General features: G+C 38.4%; 1 protein-coding gene across 1 annotated transcript in view; it reads left to right on the forward strand.

The window, feature by feature from the left end:
- Positions 1–22928, forward strand: part of PDE11A (phosphodiesterase 11A) — a 423540-nt gene that overhangs the window by 57175 nt on the left and 343437 nt on the right. Inside the window, exon 3 of the mRNA XM_010859770.1 lies at positions 1298–1456. Coding sequence (XP_010858072.1) covers positions 1298–1456 — 159 coding nt within the window. The remainder of the gene's footprint in view (positions 1–1297; positions 1457–22928) is intronic.

Here is a 22928-nt window from a genome sequence, read left to right on the forward strand (position 1 = left end):
TTTCCATTTGAAAGTAAATTGAAGGTATTATGACATTTCATCTCAAAATACTCTAGCATGCATATCCTAAATATAAGAACATTCTCCTACATCATTACAATATCACTATCACACCCAAGAAATTATATATGGACACATGATATTACCTAATATATAAAGTTCTTGTTCAACTTCCTCTAGTCATCTTCCCCCTAAATTGCACAACACTTTTCAATGTCATTTAGGTTTCAGATCTCTTCAGTCTTCTTTAAACCAGCACAGCTCCCATGGCTTTATTTCATCTCTCATGATACTGACATTTTTGAAGAGTCTAGGTCAGGCTTCTGATAGAACGACTGATGATCTGCATCTTTCCTAATTTTCTTTTCCTGAATGATCAGATTCAGAGGTTGGACAAAAGCATCCCACATTCTTGAAGATGTTGTGTCCTTCTTATAGCACCACATCAGGGAGGCACATGGTGCTATTTTGTCCCATTAATGGTGATGGTAAGTTTGATCATTTTTTAAATCTTATGTCCATCAGATCTTTTAATAAAAAGACATCTTTTCCTCTTTGAATTTAATGAGGAATCTGGGGGATAGCACTTTGAGACTAAGTGAATAACTTGTTTAACAGTAATTTTTCACCTAATGGTATTGGCATCTTGATTGGCATCGTTGATTAATGATTCTTGCTTGTATCCATTATTGCATTGGTAGTTGCAAAATAGGTATTATATAATTTTATCATTTCTTCCGTGTTTTTAGCTAACATTCTGTAAAGAAACCTGTTACCTCCTTCCTCCCCATTATATTAAAAACATTTTTTAAAGTATTTAAAAAGTATCAGTATGGGCTCATACATTCTATTTTTTTCCCACAGGATCATTTGACTGGAAGAAAAGTAGTGCTTTTCTGCATTTTTTCATAATACTTAATATATTTATTATGTATTTTTCGTATATAATACTTTGTAGCCAGTTCTCTATGTGAAATAACATATTTTAGTAAATAGCATAGTGTGAAGTTCTATAAAAAACACTTCCCACTCCCCCAGTTTGGATATGTTATTGTGGTGGGGTTTAAAGTTTCTCTTTTCGTTTACCATGGGGAACAACTATGGGGGTGATTTGTTTTCATTTATACTCCTTTGGTGAATTCAACATGCAATCAAATCTGTTCTTGTTATTAAAAATCAGTGAGGTGACATTCCCAACAATAAGTTCTTATACGCAGAAATAGACAAAAATACACTTCTCTCTCCCTCTTGACAACAAGGCACATGCAATTAATGCCCTCTCTTGTCTTATTTTTAGGATCGAAGATTCAATGATGAAATCGACAAGCTAACTGGGTACAAGACAAAGTCATTACTGTGCATGCCTATCCGAAGCAGTGACGGTGAGATCATCGGCGTGGCCCAAGCGATCAATAAGATTCCTGAGGGTGCTCCATTTACTGAAGATGATGAAAAAGTAAGACTGCGAGTATTTTGTGATTTGTACTTTTCTTCTTGATCACTGATTGCTATTCTCCCCGAAAAGGACAGGAATTATGCGAATAGCTGTTGGATTAGACCATTCATGAATCAAATAACTTTTTCTCCTATTATATGAAATATAATGGGAGCTTTTTTTTTGCCATATCATAGAATGTAGTATAATTGAAAATAATTACTTCGTCTTCACCTTAACTTGCTTTTCATTGCAATCCCCAGTAGTCTTCTTGTTATTCCCTAATCTTTATATTCCTTATAAATAAGCTTTTTAATTGAGGATCATAATACCAGCACACACAGCCCAAGGGAAGATAGGGGAGATAAAAAGATTACTATGTTTCAGAAACTCAGCCCTTTTCTTATATTTTTATAACCACTGTGAAGAATTATTTTCTCAGTTCTTCTATAAAAATCTCAATAAAATGAATGTTATTTAATTGTTATTCCAAATTGCTAATAAAAAGGACATTATTTTTGTCCCTGAAGAGCAGCTGACCTTGGTAGAAATGATGTACTTTTTGCTCTGAAATGTTGAATTTTCTCACCAGTATTTTCTGCACCAGCTCATTTTAAAAGAGAGCGCTTCAAAGAGCTGAGGTTCTGGCTTCGAATCTCTTTCCATTCATGTTGAATAGAACCTGGTGGAATATTTATAAAATCTGTGGTAAAAGCAAACCTCAAGTTAATTTGTTTAGGTTTATGATTGCCATACTCCTGTTTGATTCTAAAAAGCACTTTATAATTTAACCTTCTGGCTGTGAGATTGCTGTTTGCCAGTGCTGATTACTAATGCATTAAATTAATACAAATGTTCTGGTATAGAAGGTCAACATAAAATATGATTATAAGGAAAAAGATTTTTAAGAAGTCTTTTATTGAGAGGTCATTTGTCTAGTCAGATTTACACAGCCCAAATCCCAGGAAAGGCTGATAAAGTCTTACTGTGTGATAGGACCTCAGGCAAGGTCTTACCCGTTCAATTATCAGCTACAGGGTGCAGAGTACTTGTATTGGGCCATGAGAAGCAAAGGTAAATTCCAGACGTGCTGTGCTGCATGGTCTGCACAAGGAAGAAGGGGAGGTCAGCAATTAGATATTCTAGGACTGCTGTGAGTGCCTAGGAAAGGGAGAGCGAGGCTCCCTCGAAGACTCTGAAGAGGCTTCCTGGAGGAGATGGTCTCTGATCGGACCTCTGAAGAAAGCTTTTTTAAGACAAAGCTAGGTGAGAAGGTGATGCCGTTTAGGAACCCATAAAATGTAGTCTACGTCATTCACTATGCAAATATTTCTGTGGATGTGCAGATAGAACAAACATTTTATTTTGCTCCTTTTGTACCAAAGATGACAGTCTTATAATAATATACCTCCTATAAGGACTTATGGGCTTCGCTGATGGCTTGGATGGTAAAGAATCTGCCTGCAAAGCAGGAGACACAGGTTCAATCCCTGGGATGGGAATATACAGTGGAGAAGGGAATGGCTACCCACTCCAGAGTCCTCGCCTGGAGAATTCCATGGATAGAGGAGCTTGGCGGGCCACAGTCTGTGGGGTCACAAAGAATCAGACACAACTGAGCAACTTTCACAGGGACATAAAAAGGACTTATAGGAGGATTTCAGTTTGGTTTTTCCAAACGTAATAGCATCTCCCAAATAGTTGAGTTGATACACAGATATTAGTCTTGCTTTGACTCTGTCTCCTTCATTTAAGAGGATTCTGTTATATATTTAATTCTCATCTCTGATTCCATTTATGTTAGATTTATTTTCTGGACTTTTCTCAGTGGATTTGTACTTAGAATCTAGGACTTCATAAACTCTGGATAATTGAAAGGGAAGGTCTGCAGAGGGCCTTGTTCCTGTCTAGAACAGCATCAGTGCTTAGCTCTGCTGAGAATGAGGGCTAGGCCCAAACTTCAGCCTGGCTAAGGACAAGTAGCCTGCTTTGGGTGAGCCACTTAAACTCTGACTTTCAGTTTCCTGTTTGGTCAACTAGACTGTCTACCATTTTACAGCATGAGAGCTTAATAAGGTCATCACTAGCAAACACTTTGCAAAGTATAAGAAACTAGACAAATGTAAACATAATTCCCAAAGAGTTTCAAAGTGTTCCTCTATATTTGTCACTTATTCCCAGACAGCTTATTTCTTACATTTAAATGTAAGAAATTTACTAAATTTAAAGAAATTTAAATGTAAGTAGCATTTTATTTTGGAGAAGGCAATGGCACCCCACTCCAGTACTCTTGCCTGGAAAATCCCATGGATGGAGGAGTCTGGTAGGCTGCCGTCCATGGGGTCGCTAGGAGTTGGACACGACTGAGCCACTTCACTTTCACTCTTCACTTTCATGCATTGGAGAAGGAAATGGCAACCCACTCCAGTGTTCTTGCCTTGAGAATCCCAGGGACGGGGGAGCCTTGTGGGCTGCCGTCTATGGGGTCGCACAGAGTCAGGCACAACTGAAGTGACTTAGCAGCAGCAGCAGCAGTAGCAGCAGCATTTTATTTTCCAGGCTCCACAGTTTCCTCACCTGATTAAAAACCCTTACCCAAGTCTCACTTCTTGGAAAGAAACCTCTATCAATCACCTAGGGCACATAGGTTATATTATTACAGTGACAACTAGATGGAGAGTATTTTTATCTCAAATGCTGTATCTGGTGATTGTTATTTACTACAAGAATTCTAGAATAAACCAAACAGGAGCGGGGAGGAAGAAAAGCAGAAAATAAATTCTAGAAATGATTAACAGGAAAGAATAAGATCTAGATACTTTTTTTTTTCATGTAAGAGAAAACACTGTGGCCCAATGGGTCATACAGGCCAGATAGGGAGCGTGGCGGTGATTTGGGTGCTCAGTCGCGTCCAACTCTTTGTGACCCCATGGACTGTAGCCCACCAGGCTCCTCTGTTCATGGGATTTCGCAGGCAAGAATACTGAGTGGGTTGCCATTTCCTCCTCCAGGGGACGAGTGTCCTTGGGTTGAAATTTGAACTCTGCCATAGCCTGTGTAACCTTGGGCAAGTTACTTAGCTTCTCTGTGCTCCAATTTCCTCCTTTTAGGAGAGAATATAATAAAAATACTTATCTCCTGAGATAATAGGGGAATTAAATGAGAAAATACAAGGAAAGAACTTGGAAGAGAACCTAGCACTTGGTAAGTCTTCGGAAAAGATTAGCTTGTACTGAAGCAATGTTAATCTATGTGAGATACAGTCAGGTCTTAGTTAAAGGATTACCTTTGTATAATATAAGTCTGTAAGTTTTTATTAAGCACAATCTATGTGCCAGTTCCACTGTCCAAATTTCAACAACAAAATGAGGGCTATACTTCTTTATAAATTTACAGTCCTCTTGTATGATTGTTTATACACATACTGTTTTACTTGATTGTACAAGATTATACTTATACCAACTTGTATTCTACTTTCTAATTTAAAGTTATTTCTTACGTATGTGTCCACATACAAATGTAGCCTTCATTTGCCATTTTTAGGGATTATGAATTTTCTTCTTTGTGTATATAATTTAGCTTGCTTAGTTCTTGTCTTATTACTGTAAATTTGGGTTGTTTCTAGTTTTTCACTAAGACAAATAACTCCTGAATGAACATCTTGAACAAATTACCATTTTCTTTTGTGTTATTTCCTTGAGGTGTATTCCAGAGACTGAAATTACTGAGTCAAAGAGCAAGAAAAGTTTTATAGCTCTTATTTCAAGTTATCAAATAGCTTTCAGATATATTGAGCCCATTTATAAAGGGAGCAGCATACCCATACCTCTCCTCACAGACACCTGCCAACTTTGTTCAATTCACATTTAAAAACTCAAATTAGTTTTCCTTAGTCTGCCAGGCAGGCTTCAGAGAACCTCCTCCCACATTTACCAGTATCAACTCCAGCAGCAGAATTTTCATCGTTGCCTATAAGTAAGGAGACAAGGGAGGGAAGCAAAAGTGCAGTGTTCACTGTTGGTGAGGGGCACAGATCAGATGGCCTTCCAGGCTGGTTCAAGTCTTTGCCTGGCATGGATTAGCAGAATGACCTTCTGCTAAGGCTAATTCCTCCTAGCCTCAGGACCTCCTGGGGTTGTTGTGAGGAGTTAAGTAGATGATAGATGTAAAGCTCTTATCAATAATGAGCTGAAATCTCACCATCTACTCCAATCCAAATGAATAAAATTTGAACTCTATTTGTTATTTTAGTTTATACATATAACTGCTATGTCATCATTCATATGCATAGCGGTAAATTTATTGCACATTTAGCATAATGTGATTTGTATATCCTGATATCTTAAAATGTCAACTTCTGGAGACTATCAGCTGTGTTATGTTTGGTGTAATTCCAACACATTTTGCCATATGAGAATTGGTAAGTTATTTGCCTGGGATAAATTAAAAATTAAATGTGGTACATTCATTTCTAGCCTATTTACGTCTCTAACATAATCGTGCATGGGATCCTATTGTGTTTCTTATATTCTATACATACGTATGCTTCAGTGACTGTGCTGTATCATGTAATATTTGATGGTGGCCCCAGAAAGGTCATCAAGTCCTTTTCCTACAACCCCTGTCTTCATCCAAAGCAGGAATCTACCTGACAGATGGTTATCCTGGCTCTGCCTAAAAACTTCGCTTTCAATTATTTTAAATCATCATGTTATTTAAAGTTCTTGCATAATTAGCAATAATGTTATCAGTTATGGTCAGGGTTTGTATGAGATATAATCTACCACATGCACATAATTTAATAATTTAAGTTACATAATGGCAAATTATTAGTTTGGCAATTCATGTTGCTAGTGCACCTACAGGTAAATCATACCCAAGAGATGATCAGAATTTCCTGGTTCACTTCATGATTTCCAGCATATGTTCCTGTTTTTCTGTGATACATATACACTAGCTGATTAAGGTGGTATGATTAGACTCCTTGCATCCAATTAATTGATCACTTCATTATTCCTGAGTGAGTAAAAGTAGGTGTTATCTTGCAAAATAAAATAATGAGACCTGGATGGGAGCAAATATCTGGGATGTCTCAAGATGTATGGGCACAACAGAGGAAACCTGGGATATGGAAATAAGCATGGGCTCTTACCCGCCCTTCCTAGCTTGTCATTAACTGAGCCCCAGAGGAGCTGTTTATTATGGCATTGTTGAGTGAGGAATATGTCCATTGCAGTTACTCTCTGTTGAGGTCCTTTAATTGACCGGAACCTGGTGGTCCAGAGTCGATGATAAGAAAGTAAAGGAGAGAAAGAGGCTGATATTCCTTGGTTTACACAGAAAGCCAATAAAGCCCCTGCACGGGGCTTGCTCTGTTCACGGAGGCCTCGGGCACCCTCTCGATGGGGTGAAGGCACAGAGCACCTTCTCAAGAGGGTCTTAGAAGCCTGGGTAGGAAAGTGAACTCAGAGAGCCTCTGCGCTCCAGGGGATCAGCCTGAAAGAGAGAGAGAGAAAGAAAGAAAGACACGGGGACCAGAGCTCTGATGGAGCAAAGGTGTTTTAATCAACATGGTGTGGGCATATATACTGTCTTACAAGGTAGTTATTCTCAGCAAAGATAAAGATTAAAATTCCAGACTTACAAAACATAGGCAATCCATATTAAAGAGAGAGATTTGTAAACAATCACTTTTACCGTATGGTTCACAAGAAGGAAGAGGGTACTTATCACCATATAGAAACGCTAATGAAGGAAATGCCTGGATTCCTCAGTCCCGGGAGAGGCTTGCTTCCCTTCTTAATTCCTGAATATTCAGGAATTAATAAGGAGCAGAGAATTCCTGACAGATCCAAAACAGCACACAGGAAGCCTCCTGTTAAATGCTTTCTGACAACTTTCCAACGACCATCTTATAAGAAGTTGTGGCTTGAAGTCCTTCTCTGGCTTATCTCACAGGGTTTCTTTAGCCTGTGATCACTTCTCTCCAGCTTGTCGTTCAGAGTGTTCAGCTACCCTGCTGCTCTTCTTCGTGCCAGCATGTTCAGATACCCTGCAGAGCTGGGGTATAGCCAGCCGAGTTAGCCTGCCCTGGGACTGGCCACATTCCAAGAACTTGTTACGGGTGATGCTGCTCTGCCAACTGGTGTTGAGGATGGTGCATGGATAAGGCTAATGAGTCTTGCAGAAGCTGGAGTTTTGTTATTTGCAACAGGCCTGAGATAGCCACAGTCAGACAAAGTGAGGATTTCATAAGCTCTTGATCTTACATTTTTAAATTGTTCCTGGTTTTATGAAGGCTAATGTTTAGGAGCCTGGTGAGATATCAACGGTGCTAAAGGTACTAAAGTTCACATTAGTGGGGCAGAAGGATGTTGATACATCACGCTGATAGGGGTAACAAATTGGTGGTCCCAGAAGAGTGGAGGCAGCTCGCAGATGTTTGTCTTGCATGGAGTTGGTGTGGTATAGAATTGATTTTTTTTTTCAGAAAGCCTTTAGATGTGTCTGTAAGCTCCAACTCTGCCATAATATACAATCCCCAAATTACTAGTCAGTTTAATAAAATCAACTTAAGGAAGTGAAGATGGACAGGTTTCTTCTGTCATCCTATAAAGAGTTAGTTTCTCTATGAAGGTACTTTTTAAAAGTGCTTTTCAAATCATTGTGTTTAAAAAACCTTGTTACATGTGTGGCTAGTGGTATTATAACTCTGCTGCTGCTGCTGCTGCTGCTGTTAAATCGCTTCAGTTGTGTCCGACTCTGTGCGACCCCATAGACGGCAGCCCGCCAGGCTCCCCCGTCCCTGGGATTCTCCAGGCAAGAACCCTGGAGTGGGTTGCCATTTCCTTCTCCAATGCATGAAAGTGAAAAGTGAAAGTGAAGTTGCTCAGTAGTGTCCGACTCTTCGTGACCCCATGGACTGCATGCAGCCTACCAGGCTCCTCCGTCCATGGGATTTTCCAGACAAGAGTACTGGAGTGGGTTGCCATTTCCTTCTCCAATGCATGAAAGTGAAAAGTGAAAGTGAAGTCGCTCAAGTCGTGTCAGACTCTTCGCGACCCCATGGACCACAGCCTACCAGGCTCCTCTGTCCATGGGATTTTCCCAGGCAAGAGTACTGGAGTGGGGTGCCATTGCCTTCTCCATAACTCTGCTAGGCAGGTTTATGTGTTTTCTCGTAATCCTGTGCTATCATTTAGATACCCAAATACTGAACGAGCAGTAGTTCAAACAAACTAATTTGAACATGTGGCCTTTTGGTCCTCATCTCATTTCCCCCTGTTTCCTGTCTATAGTCCAATTAAGTTAGATTTTCAAAACTGTTGCAATAAAATTAGAATGAAAAAATCAGTGTTTGACAAAAGGTTTAAAAAGTTTTGGAATACAGCTCTTGATTTCAAGTTATATTTCATTAATAAGATTTCAATCCTGGAAAAATGTGGATTGAATAATACAACTTGTTAATTGTACTGTCTTATCTACATTCAAGCTGTTAGTCACTGTACTATTTGCCTTTTAACATCTATTATCCAGGTCCTAGGTGATCACTGTGAAGCTACAGAGCTTCAGAGACCTGTTTTATGTTCTGTGTATTCCCTGGACTAAATCTGACTGAGGATTTCAGAAATAAACAAGATTTACAAGAAAAAAACTATTACTAATAGAGTAACTGTCAGAACTCTGGTTAAATTTAAGGGCGTTTTTTCCTATTGGAGAACTGTCCCAGACTTTCAGCACTATTCTCTGCCTTATCCTTAGGCAGGATCTAATGGTGGCGTAAGAATGGGAGTCTGCCTGCTGGGGCCCAGATTAAGGGTTATTGCTCTGAAAAACTGGTCACTCTGCCCCAGTTTGGTCATGTGTTTCCTACTCCCATACCTTTACTTGTATTCTTATCTGACTGCACGAAATTCTTCTCTTCTTCATCCTCTTTCAAGGTTTAAGTCAAATCCTGTCATCTTAAGTAGGCAGTATTCCAAAAGTGATTATTATATTTCCTTAATAGTAGTTCCTAATGCTTTATAGTTTAACATTTTTTTTCAGATGACCCCAGTGATTGCAGTTGGATTTTAACTAACCATTCATTGAGCAAAGATATAATGACTAAATATTTAGGAGCTAAGAAAATCAATGACACACCAGTTGACAAAATTAAAGACAATACCTACATAGTGTATTTTGTATTTCAGATGCAAATAATGTTTGGTATGTTGGCAGATATACATGTCCCTTGCAAAAATTACAGTGTCATATGTTGGCTTTTGTAACTTCCTGCTTTTTGAGCTTCTCTTTTTGTATTTCTAAGAGTTACCAAGGAGATGATAAGTGCTTGCCCTTTCTGTCTCTTTCCATATACTTTGCAGAACCTTGTTCAGTAATTTGCACTTAGCAGGGACCTGAACGAGCAAGATATAAATAAATGAACTAAGTAAGTTACAGGGCTGTAACTGTTACAATGCAGAATCAGAGGGATTTTGAATGGTCATTAATCCAAACATCATTTTTAATGGCCAAATGATGTTTCATTGTGAAAGAGCTATGCATTCATTCACTACTTATTGAGTGTCTACTTAGTAAATACTACTATGTTTGAGGCACTGTTCCAAGTATGGGGGTTAAACTGCTTAATAAGAGCCAAAAATTCCTGCCCTTTCAGAATTTACATTCTTATGGTATGCTGCTAAGTTGCTTCAGTCGTGTCCGACCCTGTGTGACCCCCATAGACCGCAGCCCACCAGGCTCCCCCGTCCCTGGGATTCTCCAGGCAAGAACACTGGAGTGGGTTTCCATTTCCTTCTCCAATGCATGAAAGTGAAAAATGAAAGTGAAGTCCCTCAGTCGTGTCCGACTCTTCGAGACCCCGTGGACTGTAGCCCACCAGGCTCCTCTGCCCATCAGATTTTCCAGGCAAGAGTACTGGAGTAGGGTGCCATTGCCTTCTCCATAGACAGACAATAAACAAAGTAAATATGTGAGTATATAACTTCAAGTAGTGATTAGAAATATAATTCTTATAATTAAGGTAATTCAACCATTTTTTTTCTGTAACTTTTATTCATACGACTGTGCTTAATTAAGTTTAGGTAAGATTAAAATGTTTGCAGTACAATAGGATCTTTCACCAGGCTGGAGCAAGATTTGAGCCAAAGCTTTCTCTTCAGTACCTATGGTAAACTGTGATGGACTCCTCAACTGAATCTCTTTTCCCTCTAAACTTCAGATGTTCACTCAAGATGTGTGTCCCTCTAGGCTGCCTTAAGCACTTGAAGTACAAAAAGTGTTGTCCATTACGTTCACCTCAGATATCTTGGTACTGCATCTTCTCATGGGTATCGAGCTGTAAGTACAGGATCAATTTACCATCACCTGAATTGGAGAAGTTACGAAAATGTGATGATCCTGACCTGACATGGTCAGGCTGCTGACATATAGTGCTGGACAGACAGGACTCTGGGGCATATGGGAGGAAAAGGTGGAAGGCTGAGAGGAGTTCAGGGTATTCTGATTTTCAGAGACCAGTATGTCCATGGCTTTTAATATTTGGCAGGTTATGAAACAGTCTTATAGTGAAGTCACTTCTAAAAGTGCAAAATGACAAAAAAAAAAAAAAAGAACTGTCTCATAAACTCTATCTCAGATTTATACAGGGCTTGGATAAAGGAGAGTGATATGCAATCACAGATTAGAATTAAATAAGCACTTGTTGGAAAGAAGAATGATTATTAAAGAACTAGAACAGGGTGTTGTGAATTCTTGTTTACTGGAGATTTCAAATTAAGACAGATAATATCTTTGAATAAGTAGTGTTTTGTTGTCTAAATAAAAGAACAAGGTTACTTTTTTCACCTTAGAATGATGAAATACTTAAATTGGAATTTGAAAACTTAAGTCAAATTCTTTTTAATTAAAAAAAGAATATAATTCCAAATGACTACCTTTGATCTGAGCATATTTGTCTTTCTTGGTTTATTTTCCTTTCCTTTCATGATAATATTACTTTTTAATTATAAAAATAATACAAACTTATTACATTTTTAAAGTACAAAAATGAAAAAAATAAAATCACCTATCATCCTAATTTGCAGAGAGAATATTGTTAATATTCTTGATGTATTTCCTTATATTTCTTTATTTTTACTTACAAATAAAATACTATAAAGTATGCATGACATTTTATTGTGCTTTGATTTTTCAAGGCACAATTCCTATGTATCATTATCTTCTATCATGTAATTATGCAATGATTTATTAATCATCCCTCAGCATTTTTTTCCAAAATCATGTTATAATAAAATTATAACTAATGAACTTTTTATAAATGAATCTAGGACTTCATCATAGGATAGCTACATTAAGTCGCTATTTTGTAGGTCAAAAACATTTACAATTTTCTACGGTTCAAATTTAGGATTACTGGTTCAGGTAGTTTTTTGTTTTTCTTTTTTGAGTGTGAGATTTTTTAAAAATTGAAGCATATTTGATCTATAATATGTTAGTTTCAGGTGTACATCATAGTGATTCAGTGTGTTTTTAATAGATGATACTCCATTTAAAGTTAGTACAAAAATAATGGCTATATTTCCCTGTGCTGTACGATATATCCTTGTTGCTTATTTATTTTGTAATGGTAGTTTGTATCTCTCAGTCTCAAACCCCTGTCTTGCCCCTTCCCCCTTCCTCTTCCTTCTGGCAGCCACTAGTACTCTGCATCTGTAAGTTGGTTTCTGTTTTGTTATATGCATTCATTTATTTTATTTTTTAGATTTCAAAAATAAGTGATATATACAGTATTTGTACTTCTCTGTCTACTTATGTCACTAAGAATAATTCCCTCTAGGTCCATCCATATTGTTGCAAATGGCAGAATTTCATTCTTTTTTATGGCTAACGTGCCGCATCTTCTTTATCCATTTATCTGTTGATGAACACTTGGCTTGTTTTCATATCTTGGCTATTATAAATAATGCTCCTATGAACATTTGGGTGTGTGTATCTTTTTGCATTATTGTTTTAATTTTCTTTGCACACATATCAAGCAGTATAATTGCTGGGTCATACAGTAGTTCTATAGATTTTTTGAGGAGGAAACTCCATAGTCTTTTCCACAGTGGCTGCCCCAATTTATAGTCCCACCAACAGTGCACTGGACTTTCCTTTCCTCTACATCCCCACCAACATTTGTTATTTGTGGTCTTTCTAGTGATGACCTTTCTGACAGATATGAGGCAGTATCTTGTGGTTTTGCATTTCTCTGATGATTAAGGATGTTGAGCATTTTTTCATGCACTTGTGGGCCATTTGTATGTCTTCTTTGGGAAATTTTCTTTTCAGGTCTTCTACCCATTTTTATTAATAAATCAGGTTATTTGTTTTTTTTGATATGGAGTTGTGTGAGCTGTTTGTATATTTGGATATTAACCCATTATCGGTCACATCATTCGCAAATATTTCCTTCCATTCAGTAGTTTTTCTTTTTCATTTTGTTGATGGTTTTCTTTGCTGTGCGAAAGCTTTTAAATTTTAAATAGGTCACATTTGTTTTTTGCCTTTGTTTCTTTTGAACGTTAATTTTTAATAAAAACCTTATTGGGATGTAATTCACATACCACACAATTCACCCATTTAGAGTGCTCAAGTCAATGGCTTTTAGTATATTTGCAGAGATCTGTGACTATCACCACATTCAAATGTAGGATGCCTTAATCACCCCAAAAGCAATCCCATGTCCATTAATAGTCACTTTCCATTTGCTCCCAGCTCTTTTAGTCTTAGGCTACTGACAGTCTACCTTCTGTTTCTATGGGTTTGCCAATTGGGGGCAATTTATGTAAATTGAGTCATACAGTGTGTGGTCCTTTTTGGCTGGCTTCATTCACTGAGCATAATGATTTCAAGATTCATCCATGTTGTAGCATTTATCTGTACTATTAGTATTTCTTTTTGTGCCTAAATAATGCTCCATTGCATGAACATACCACATTTTATTTATCCATTCATCAGTTGATGAACGTTTGAGTTGTTTCCACTTCTTGACTATTATGAATAATGCTGCTGTGAACACTCACATACAAGTTTTTGTGTGAACATATGTTTTCATTTTTCTTGGAGACAAATCTAAGAAGAGAATTGCTGGGCCATATGGTAACTCTAATGTTTAACCTTCTGAAGAATTACCAGACACTTTCCCAAACTGGCAGTACTATTTTACATTTCCACCAGCAATGTATGACTATTCCAATTTCTCCAGATCCTTGGCAATACTTCTTTAAAAATTAATTTATTTTAATTGGAGGATAATTACTTTACATGTTGTGATGGTTTTTGCCATACATCGACATGAATTAGGCACAGGCGCACTGTGAACCTGAACCCCGTTTCCACCTCCCTCCCCACCCCATCCCTCTGGGTTGTCCCAGAGCAACGACTTTGAGTGCCCTGCTTCATGCGTTGAACTTGCACTGGACATCTATTTTATTTTATATATGGTAATATGCATGTTTCAAAGCTAATCTCTCAAATCATCCCGCCCTCATCTTCTCCCACAGAGTCCAAAAGTCTGTTCTTTATGTCTGTGTCTCTTTTGCTGCCTTGCATATAGGATCATTGTTACCATCTTTCTAAATTCCATATATATGCATTAATATACAGTATTTGTGTTTCTCTTTCTGACTCACTTCAATCATTGTATAATAGGCTCCAGTTTCGTCCACCTCATTAGAACTGACTCAGATGTGTCCCTTTTAATAGCTGAATGATATTCCATCGTGTATATGTACCACAACTTCCTTATCCATTCATCTGCCAATGGACATCTAGGTTGCTTCCATGTCCTAGCTATTGTAAACAGTGCTGCAATGAACACTGGGGTACCTATGTCTCTTTCAATTCTGGTTTCCTTGGTGTGTATGCCCAGGAGTGGGATTGCTGGGTTGCATGGCAGTTCTATTTCCAGTTTTTAAAGGAATTTCCACAGTGTTCTCCATAGTGGCTGTACCAGTTTGCATTTCCACCAACAGCGTAAGAGGGTTCCCTTTTCTCCACACCCTCGCCAGCATTTATTGTTTGTAGACTTTTTGATGGTGGCCATTCTGAATGGCGTGAGATGGTAACTCATTGTTTTTTATTAGCATTTCTCTAATAATGAGTGACGTTGAGCATCTTTTCATGTGTTTATTAGCCATCTGTATGTCTTCTTTGGAGAAATGTCTGTTTGGTTCTTTTGCCCACTTTCTGACTGGGTTGTTCATTTTTCTGGTATTGAGCTGCATGAGCTGCTTGTATATTTTGGAGATTAACTCTTTGTTAGTTTTTTCGTGTGTTATTATTTTCTCCCATTCTGAAGGTTGCCTTTTCAACTTGCTTATAGTTTCCTTCATTTTGCAAAAGCTTTTGAGTTTAATTAGATCCCATTTGTTCATTTTGTTTTTATTTCCATTACTCTGGGAGGTGGGTCACAGAGGATCTTGCTGTGATTTATGTCAGAGTGTTCTGCCTATGTTTTCCTCTAAGAGTTTTATAGTTTCTGATCTTACATTTAGGACTTTAATCCATTTTGAGTTTATTTTTGTGTAAGATATTAGAAAGTGTTCTAGTTTCACTCTTTTATATGTGGTTGACCAGTTTCCTAGCACCTGTCATTTTGATTTTAGTCATTTTACTGGGTATGAACTAGTGTTTCATTGTGGTTTTGATTTGCCTTGTCCTGATGGCTGATGTTGAGGATCTTTTCATGTGCTCATTTGTGGAACTTCTTTTTAATATTCTTGATACATTTCACCCATTTTCTCCCAGAAAATTGTATTAATACATAATGCCAATAGCAGTATATCAACTCACTGAAACTTCACCAGCTTCAATATTATAATTTCTAAAAATTGCATTCCTTTGATTTCTGATTTCACTTTATTTCAGACTTCTTTGATTATTCTGTGTGTGCATGTATTTCATAAGAATTAATTAGCCATTGGTAAGTGAACATGTTTTTTTAACTAGAAGAGAGACCATCATAATGCAAACTGACCTAAGCCAATTTGATCACACACAACTACTAGTTTATTTGTAATAGTTTTTAAATACATCATAATAGCTGCCCGAAGCTTGCAGTTGATAGGAGATGACTGCTTTCCTACAACTTTGCTACTTGTTTTTACAGGTCTCAGACCAAAATCTGCTACATAAAAAGACATTTATCTAACAAAATGTATTGGCTGCTGCTGCTGCTAAGTCGCTTCAGTCGTGTCCAACTCTGTGCTACCCCATAGACGGCAGCCCACCAGGCTCCCCCGTCCCTGGGATTCTCCAGGCAAGAACACTGGAGTGGGTTTCCATTTCCTTCTCCAATGCATGAAAGTGAAAAGTGAAAGTGAAGTCACAGTTGTGTCCGACTCTCAGCGACCCCACAGACTGTAGCCTTCCAGGCTCCTCCGTCCATGGGATTTTCCAGGCAAGAGTACTGGAGTGGGGTGCCATTGCCTACTCCTTGGGTCAAATAGTTCCTATACCCTATTTAGTAAGTTTCATGAAATTCAAGCGCTCTTTGTTTTCAGTTCAGTTCAGTTCAGTTGCTCAGTCGTGTCCGACTCTTTGCGACCCCATGAATCACAGCATGCCAGGCCTCCCTGTCCATCACCAACTCCCGGAGTTCACTCAGACTCACGTCCATTGAGTCTGTGATGCCATCCAGCCATCTCATCCTCTGTCGTCCTCTTCTCCTCCTGCCTCCAATCCCTCCCAGCATCAGAGTCTTTTCCAATGAGTCAACTCTTCGCATGAGGTGGCCAAAGTATTGGATTTTCAGCTTTAGCATCAGTCCTTCCAAAGAACACCCAGGACTGATCTCCTTTAGAATGGACTGGTTGGATCTCCTTGCAGTCCAAGGGACTCTCAAGAGTCTTCTCCAACACCACAGTTCAAAAGCATCAATTCTTCGGCACTCAGCTTTCTTCACAGTCCAACTCTCACATCCATACTTGACTACTGGAAAAACCATAGCCTTGACTAGACAGACCTTTGTTGGCAAAATGATGTCTCTGCTTTTGAATATGCTATCTAGGTTGGTCATAACTTTCCTTCCAAGGAGTAAACGTCTTTTAATTTCATGGTTGCAATCACCATCTGCAGTGATTTTGGAGCCCCCCAAAATAAAGTCTGACACTGTTTCCACTGTTTCCCCATCTATTTCCCATGAAGTGATGGGACCAGATGCCATGATCTTAGTTTTCTGAATGTTGAGCTTTAAGCCAACTTTTTCACTCTCCTCTTTTACGTTCATCAAGAGGCTTTTTAGTTCCTCTTCACTTTCTGCCATAAGGGTGGTGTCACCTGCATATCTGAGGTTATTGATATTTCTCCTGGCAATCTTGATTCCAGCTTGTGCTTCTTCCAGCCCAGCATTTCTCATGATGTACTCTGCATATAAGTTAAATAAGCAGGGTGACAATATACAGCCATGACGTACTTATTTTCCTATTTGGAACCAGTCTGTTTTCCATGTCCAGTTCTAACTGTTGCTTCCTGACCTGCATATAGGTTTCTCAAGAGGCAGGTCAGGTGGTCTGGTATTCCCATCTCTTTCAGAATTTTCCACAGTTTATTAGGTACTCTAAATACCACTGGCACTGTGTCAGAAGTAGAATCTGGTAGCTCTTGTGGTGGGTATCAGGCGGCCAGACCCTTTGACCCAGTGGCAGGATTGGACAGCCTCAGAGTCTGTCCCTAAGGATACATCACCTTTGGAATTTGCTAGATTTTTATCTTATTAATACAAGTGTTGAGGGGTCTCTAGAATATTATTACCGATATACATATCTTGAATATTACTAGTTTCATAATTAGAGTCCATATCTAATATCCATTGTGCTGATTAACAAGCTACTAATTTCACCAGTGAAAGTCCATTTCTAATACTGGTAAAAGCCCTACACTATTTTTTGTCTTGTAAATTAATTTATTTATTTTAATTGGAGGCTAATTACTTTACAATATTGTAGTGGTTTTCGCCATACATTCACATGAATCAGCCATGAGTGTACATGTGTCCCCCATCCTGAACCCCAATCCCACCTCCCTCCCCATCCCATCCCTCAGGGTCATCCCAGTGTACCAGCCCTGAGCACCCTGTCTCATGCATCGAACCTGGACTGGCGATCTATTTCACATATGGTAATATACATGTTTCAATGCTATTCCCTCAATTCATCCCACCCGCACTATTGATGGTAGGTAAAGATCTCTGGAGGGGCTTCCCTGATGGCTCAGTGGTGAGGAGTCCACCAGCCAATGCAGGAGACATGGGTTTGATCCCTGAATCAATCAGGAAGATCCCCTGGAGAAGGAAATGGCTACCCAGTATACTTGCTTGGGAAATGTCGTGGACAGAGGAGCTTGGCAGGCTACAGTCCATGGGGTCACAGAAGAGTCAGAAATAACTTAGCAACTAAACAACAACAACAGAGATCGCTGGAGCGCTTTTGGTAACCACATTTGAGTATGATTTTCTGATTATTCCTGAAGCATAAATCCTTGAAAGGGCAACTGTCTGTTCCCTCATAGCATTTTAAACCTAGTCTGCTCTACAAGCACACGTATTTTCACAGTATCTTTGCTAAAGAACTTAAGGCAAATTATAGACCTTAAAAGAGCATGCATTGTCTCTCAGTGTTTGGTTTTCTTCTTAAACAAGACAATAACAGAAACTATTACTCTGTGATACATGGTTTGTATTCAGTATCTCATTTAATCCGCAGCAAACCTTTGGGTAATTATTATTATTGTCATTTTATGGATGGGCTTCCCTGATAGCTCAGTTGGCAAAGAATCTGCCTGCCATGCAGAAGACCCCTGTTCTATTCCTAAGTCAGTAAGATCCGCTGGAGAAAGGATAGGCTACCCACTCCAGTATTCTTGGGCTTCCCTTGTGGCTCAGATGGTAAAGAATCCACCTGCAATGTGTAAGACCTGGGTTTGATCCCTGGGTTGGGAAGATCCCCTGAAGAAGGGAAAGGCTACCCACTCCAGTATTCTGGCCTGGAAAATTCCATGGACTATATAGTCCATGGGGTTGCAAAGAGTTGGATGCGACTTTCACTTTCACTTTTTATGGATAGGAAAACTGACTATGAGAGATTTTAATAATGTGTCCAGGATCACCTGACTTGTGTGCATGTCCACGTGGCATGTGGAGATTCTTGATGGGTGGTTGTTATTTTCTTATTGTGTCATCTTCACTTCAGAGACTCATAAACACACAGATTGTGCTATATCTGATGCATGTGTAGGGATGTTTAATAAATTTGAGAGTCTGCATATTTAATACATTTGGAGGAGAGTGTGTTATTGAGTGAAACATTATTTCTAAATTACATTGGCTTGTGGCATTTTAGCTTTTCATGAATACCTGAAACAGAGTTTGAGCTTTATGTCTGTAAGAAATATAGAAAATGAACAGGCTGAGTTATAGGAATTATTATTATTATTTTAATGATTACTTTGAATACATTCAACTCTGAAGTAGATAATTTAATATTTTCCTTTTATCCCATTTTTATGTTTTCACTGACAAATAACAAAACATTTTAAAGTTATGGTTTTTAATGTATTTCTCCCCCACCCCAAGGATGAAAAGGAGCTGAGGATCAGTTCTCATGCTTTACAAAAAGTTGTGCTTCAAGCCAGAATTTGCAAATACAGTAGTGTTCAGTTTCAGTGAGCAGAGAAGTGAGGTGTTCCAGAGTAAATTACCCTGCAGCCTACTTTAGAGGGTTTTTTCTATGTTTAGCAAAATTATGGAATATTCTGTTTAAAGAAGCTACGTTGTATTCCTTCTTGGAAAATTTCAAATAGAAGATGACTTTGTAGCATATTTCATGATTTTTAACAGTGTATTTTGATTTTTAAAATATACCTGGCTGTTTATTTTTTTCCTTTTCTTCTTTTCTGTACTGGAGGTGGAAATGAAGCCATTTCTTTTTGTCATTTTCCATTATTTCCTTTTATTTCTCCCTCATGCACCCTGGATAATATCCTGGCTAGATATGATTACAGGCTATTTTCCCTGGAAGATTCTGATTCCATTGCCAATCAACAATGTTGAGGAGCATTGCCCCCATCCCCTTCATATTCTGCATACTCCGTTTAGAAATGAGAAAAAAATCTCAAAGGTAAGTGCTGCTGTATTACAAAAGCAGGCAGCAAAGTACCCCCTGGGAGGCCCCAGGTAGGAGTGAGAGCATGTTACGAGCGGGAGAAAGTAATGAACAATTTTGAAAAATGAGGTTATATAAGTTAGAGCTGCCCAGAGATGCTCTGAAGGTCTATTAGACACAGTTCTTGAAAAGGGGTTTAAATGAACTAAAATGCAATCATGAAAGTCTCTCACTGGAGAGAATTTAAAATGATTCCTCAATAGAATTAATTGACACCATCAAAAGGCCAAAACATGCTTTGTCTGTCTGATAAATGTGTTTGGTGTTTTGGAAGACTTACTTGTCTGTAGCATATACTGAGTCACTGGGAAATCAATACCTTTTCTTTAAAGGTGCCACCCAGGGTTTAATAGCATTCTGTAATTGTATACCCCATAGCATCTGAGAAGTCTTAACTCCATCTTCAGTGCTTGGTGATTTAGTTAATTTCATTTCCAAAAACATATCCATATCTGTTTTGTTTTTCTGTCTCTTAAAAAAAAAGTGTTTCTGAGTAATTTTACAAATCCTTTCATACTGACTCAATTTTTTCACAATTTCCCAGTGGCTTTTTTTGTTTTGTTTTGTTTAGTATAATTGAAGTTTCTTTTAGGTATTTTGTACACATTTCTACTTTCAAATACAGGATGAGGCTTCAAAATAAGCCTTGAATTATTCTCCCCCATCATGAAGACAGAGAATCACAACCCTTGAGGAACCTTTAAGTGTCCATTGCTCCTTTTCAATGTTTGACTAAATGTATTTTAAAGTCTCAACTTAGTAGTTTGACATGATACCCTCGTACACTGGATAATCATGGAACATGATGGAGGGTTTGCAGTTACTATTCTCTTAACCTGTGAGACAGGGTGACAGGAATTTTTGTCTTCTTAAGCCTGAAGGCAAATTCATTTTTCTCTAGATCCAAAATGCCAGTTGTTTTAAGATTTGATCCCAATGTTTATGACTTGTTACCGTGGATGTTTCCATTGTTTTACAAACTAAGGACCCATCCAGTTATGAACAAGAAGACTGTACAAATCATGGCAAACTTCTGATCTACACATGAATTTCTTAAGTAAAAGAAAACTGGAAACTAAACTGCTTAGTTCTTTCTTGTCTTCAGATTGTTGCCGGGGGAAAATTATGCACAGATCATTGGGTTAAACAAGGATTATTGTTCCCCCTGCCATACGCAAAGCAATAAGTCATTCTCCTTCTTGCAATTACATCTTCTCTAGGACCAGTATATAAAACACAGTTCCATTTGTGCTGGAAGTACAAGGTCACAGCCATTCACTTGGAAGATGATCCTTCACAGATATTCCCAGAAAAATACTTTGGAGAAATACTCTCTGCCCTTCATGGTTCAATGATATAAAATCTTTGTATTGCACTTGTTATGGGCTCTAAAGGCAGAGTGCTTATCCAACAGATAGACCTGTGTGTCTGGTGCTATATTTAGAAAAATAGTCATTGACTGGAAGATGGTAGAATACATGCCAGGTATATAGTTTGTTACATTTACTATCTTAGAAAGTATCAATCATTATAATAATATCAAAATTTATATTTATAGACACTTTAATCTTCACCCATGTATTAACTCATATGATCCTGTCAGTATTCTTATGAGATAGGTAAGATTACTGTGAAACTTTTTATTATAGTTGAGGTAACTGAAGCCTGTCTTGTCTAGTAAGAAGTTAATAGTGGAATTGGGAGGTCAGTGTTGTTTCCTCTCCTTTTGCCTGGCTTGTCATTTTTTGTAAACAGCAAATTGACTATTCCTACTACTAAGAAAGGGCTTCCCTCATAGCTCAGTCAGTAAAGAATCTGCCTGCAGTGCAGGAAACCTCGGTTCAATTCCTGGGTTGGGAAGATCCCCTGGAGAAGGAAATGGCAACCCACTCCAGTATTCTTGCCTGGAGAATCCCATGGATAGAGGAGCCTGGCAGGCTACAGTCCATGGGGTCTCAAGAGTCGGACACAACTTAGCAACTAAACCGCCACCACCACTACTAAGAAAGAGGAGAACTCAAAGCAAAGAGTAGAAATGGGTTAATTGTAGCAATGGTGCCATTTCATATGCCAGAATATACCACTTACCAATCAGTAGGAAAGGGAAAATCATAACAATGGAATCAGGTTTTCACGTTAAGACATGCGATGAGCTTGTTAAAAAGATAAAGGTGACATAAGAATCTTCCCTGGTACATTCTTACTGGAAAAGAGTTAAGAACCATCTGCTCTGAGTGTATGAAAATCACAGAAAGTAAAGATACCTCAGAAATTGTTTTTGTTTGAACTCTTATTTTACAACTTAAAAAAGAATATGTGAGAAATTTAAAATGATTTGCCCAGATCACACAATTAAAAACAGTAGAGCTGGGCCCTGACTCTGTCTTGAAACTCTAGTGTTCCTGGGCCTTATTCTAGATCTATACCACGCAGATGTTCAGCTGCCTATGGGCAGAGGGTCAGACTACAGTGATGTTCCCATTCAACTCTGCGGTTCTTTGGCCAGCAACATCCCATGGTGTAGCCCCATTTTTTATAGGTAGGAAAATCCTGGTTGAGGAGTGTCTGGAGCCACAATAGCAAGTCAGTGGAGGTGGCTCAGTGGTAAAGAATTTGCCTGCCAATGCTGGAGACACAGGAGATGTGGGTTCCATTCCAGGGTCGGGAAGATCCCCTGAAGGAAGGCATGGCAACCCACTCCAGTATTCTTGCCTGGAGATTTACATGGACAGAGGATCCTGGTGGGATACAATCGATGGAGTCTCAAAAAGTTGGACATGACTGAGTGGCCGAGCACACAGGCATGCACGCATGCACACACAGTATGTCTCCCAAGCGCTTCTGTGCCTGTCTTCTCACAGATGTTGGAGCCTACAGTGTTTCTGCTTCCACAATAAAAAGAGTTTGTGAAGAATCTGTATTTCAGCCACAGAGGTTGAGAATGAAAAGAAGAAATTAAGAAAAGAAATCTCTATTCTGTAGTCAATATTGAAGTAAATTACATATTGTCATGTTCTATGACAATCTCAGTCTTGCTGAAATTATGTCAAAACACTCTGGGGAGATTCTAGGTTGGCATATTTCTGATGCTTTTAAGCTGATATTTGGATAGATCAAAGTTGGATCATGTCAAACTGAGGATTCTTCAAAAACTGTTTTGGGAATCATAGCCTGCTTGCCTTAAAAAGTTTGAAAGTGAGCTACAGCTATTTAATTGTCTACTGGTGATTGTTGATTTTTGATGGCTAACACAATGTATTTAAGAATAAAATGAACCATTGGAATAA

The sequence above is a fragment of the Bison bison genome, unplaced genomic scaffold, assembly GCF_000754665.1.
Source record: "Bison bison bison isolate TAMUID 2011002044 unplaced genomic scaffold, Bison_UMD1.0 scf7180017864460, whole genome shotgun sequence".
Classification (NCBI taxonomy): domain Eukaryota; kingdom Metazoa; phylum Chordata; class Mammalia; order Artiodactyla; family Bovidae; genus Bison; species Bison bison.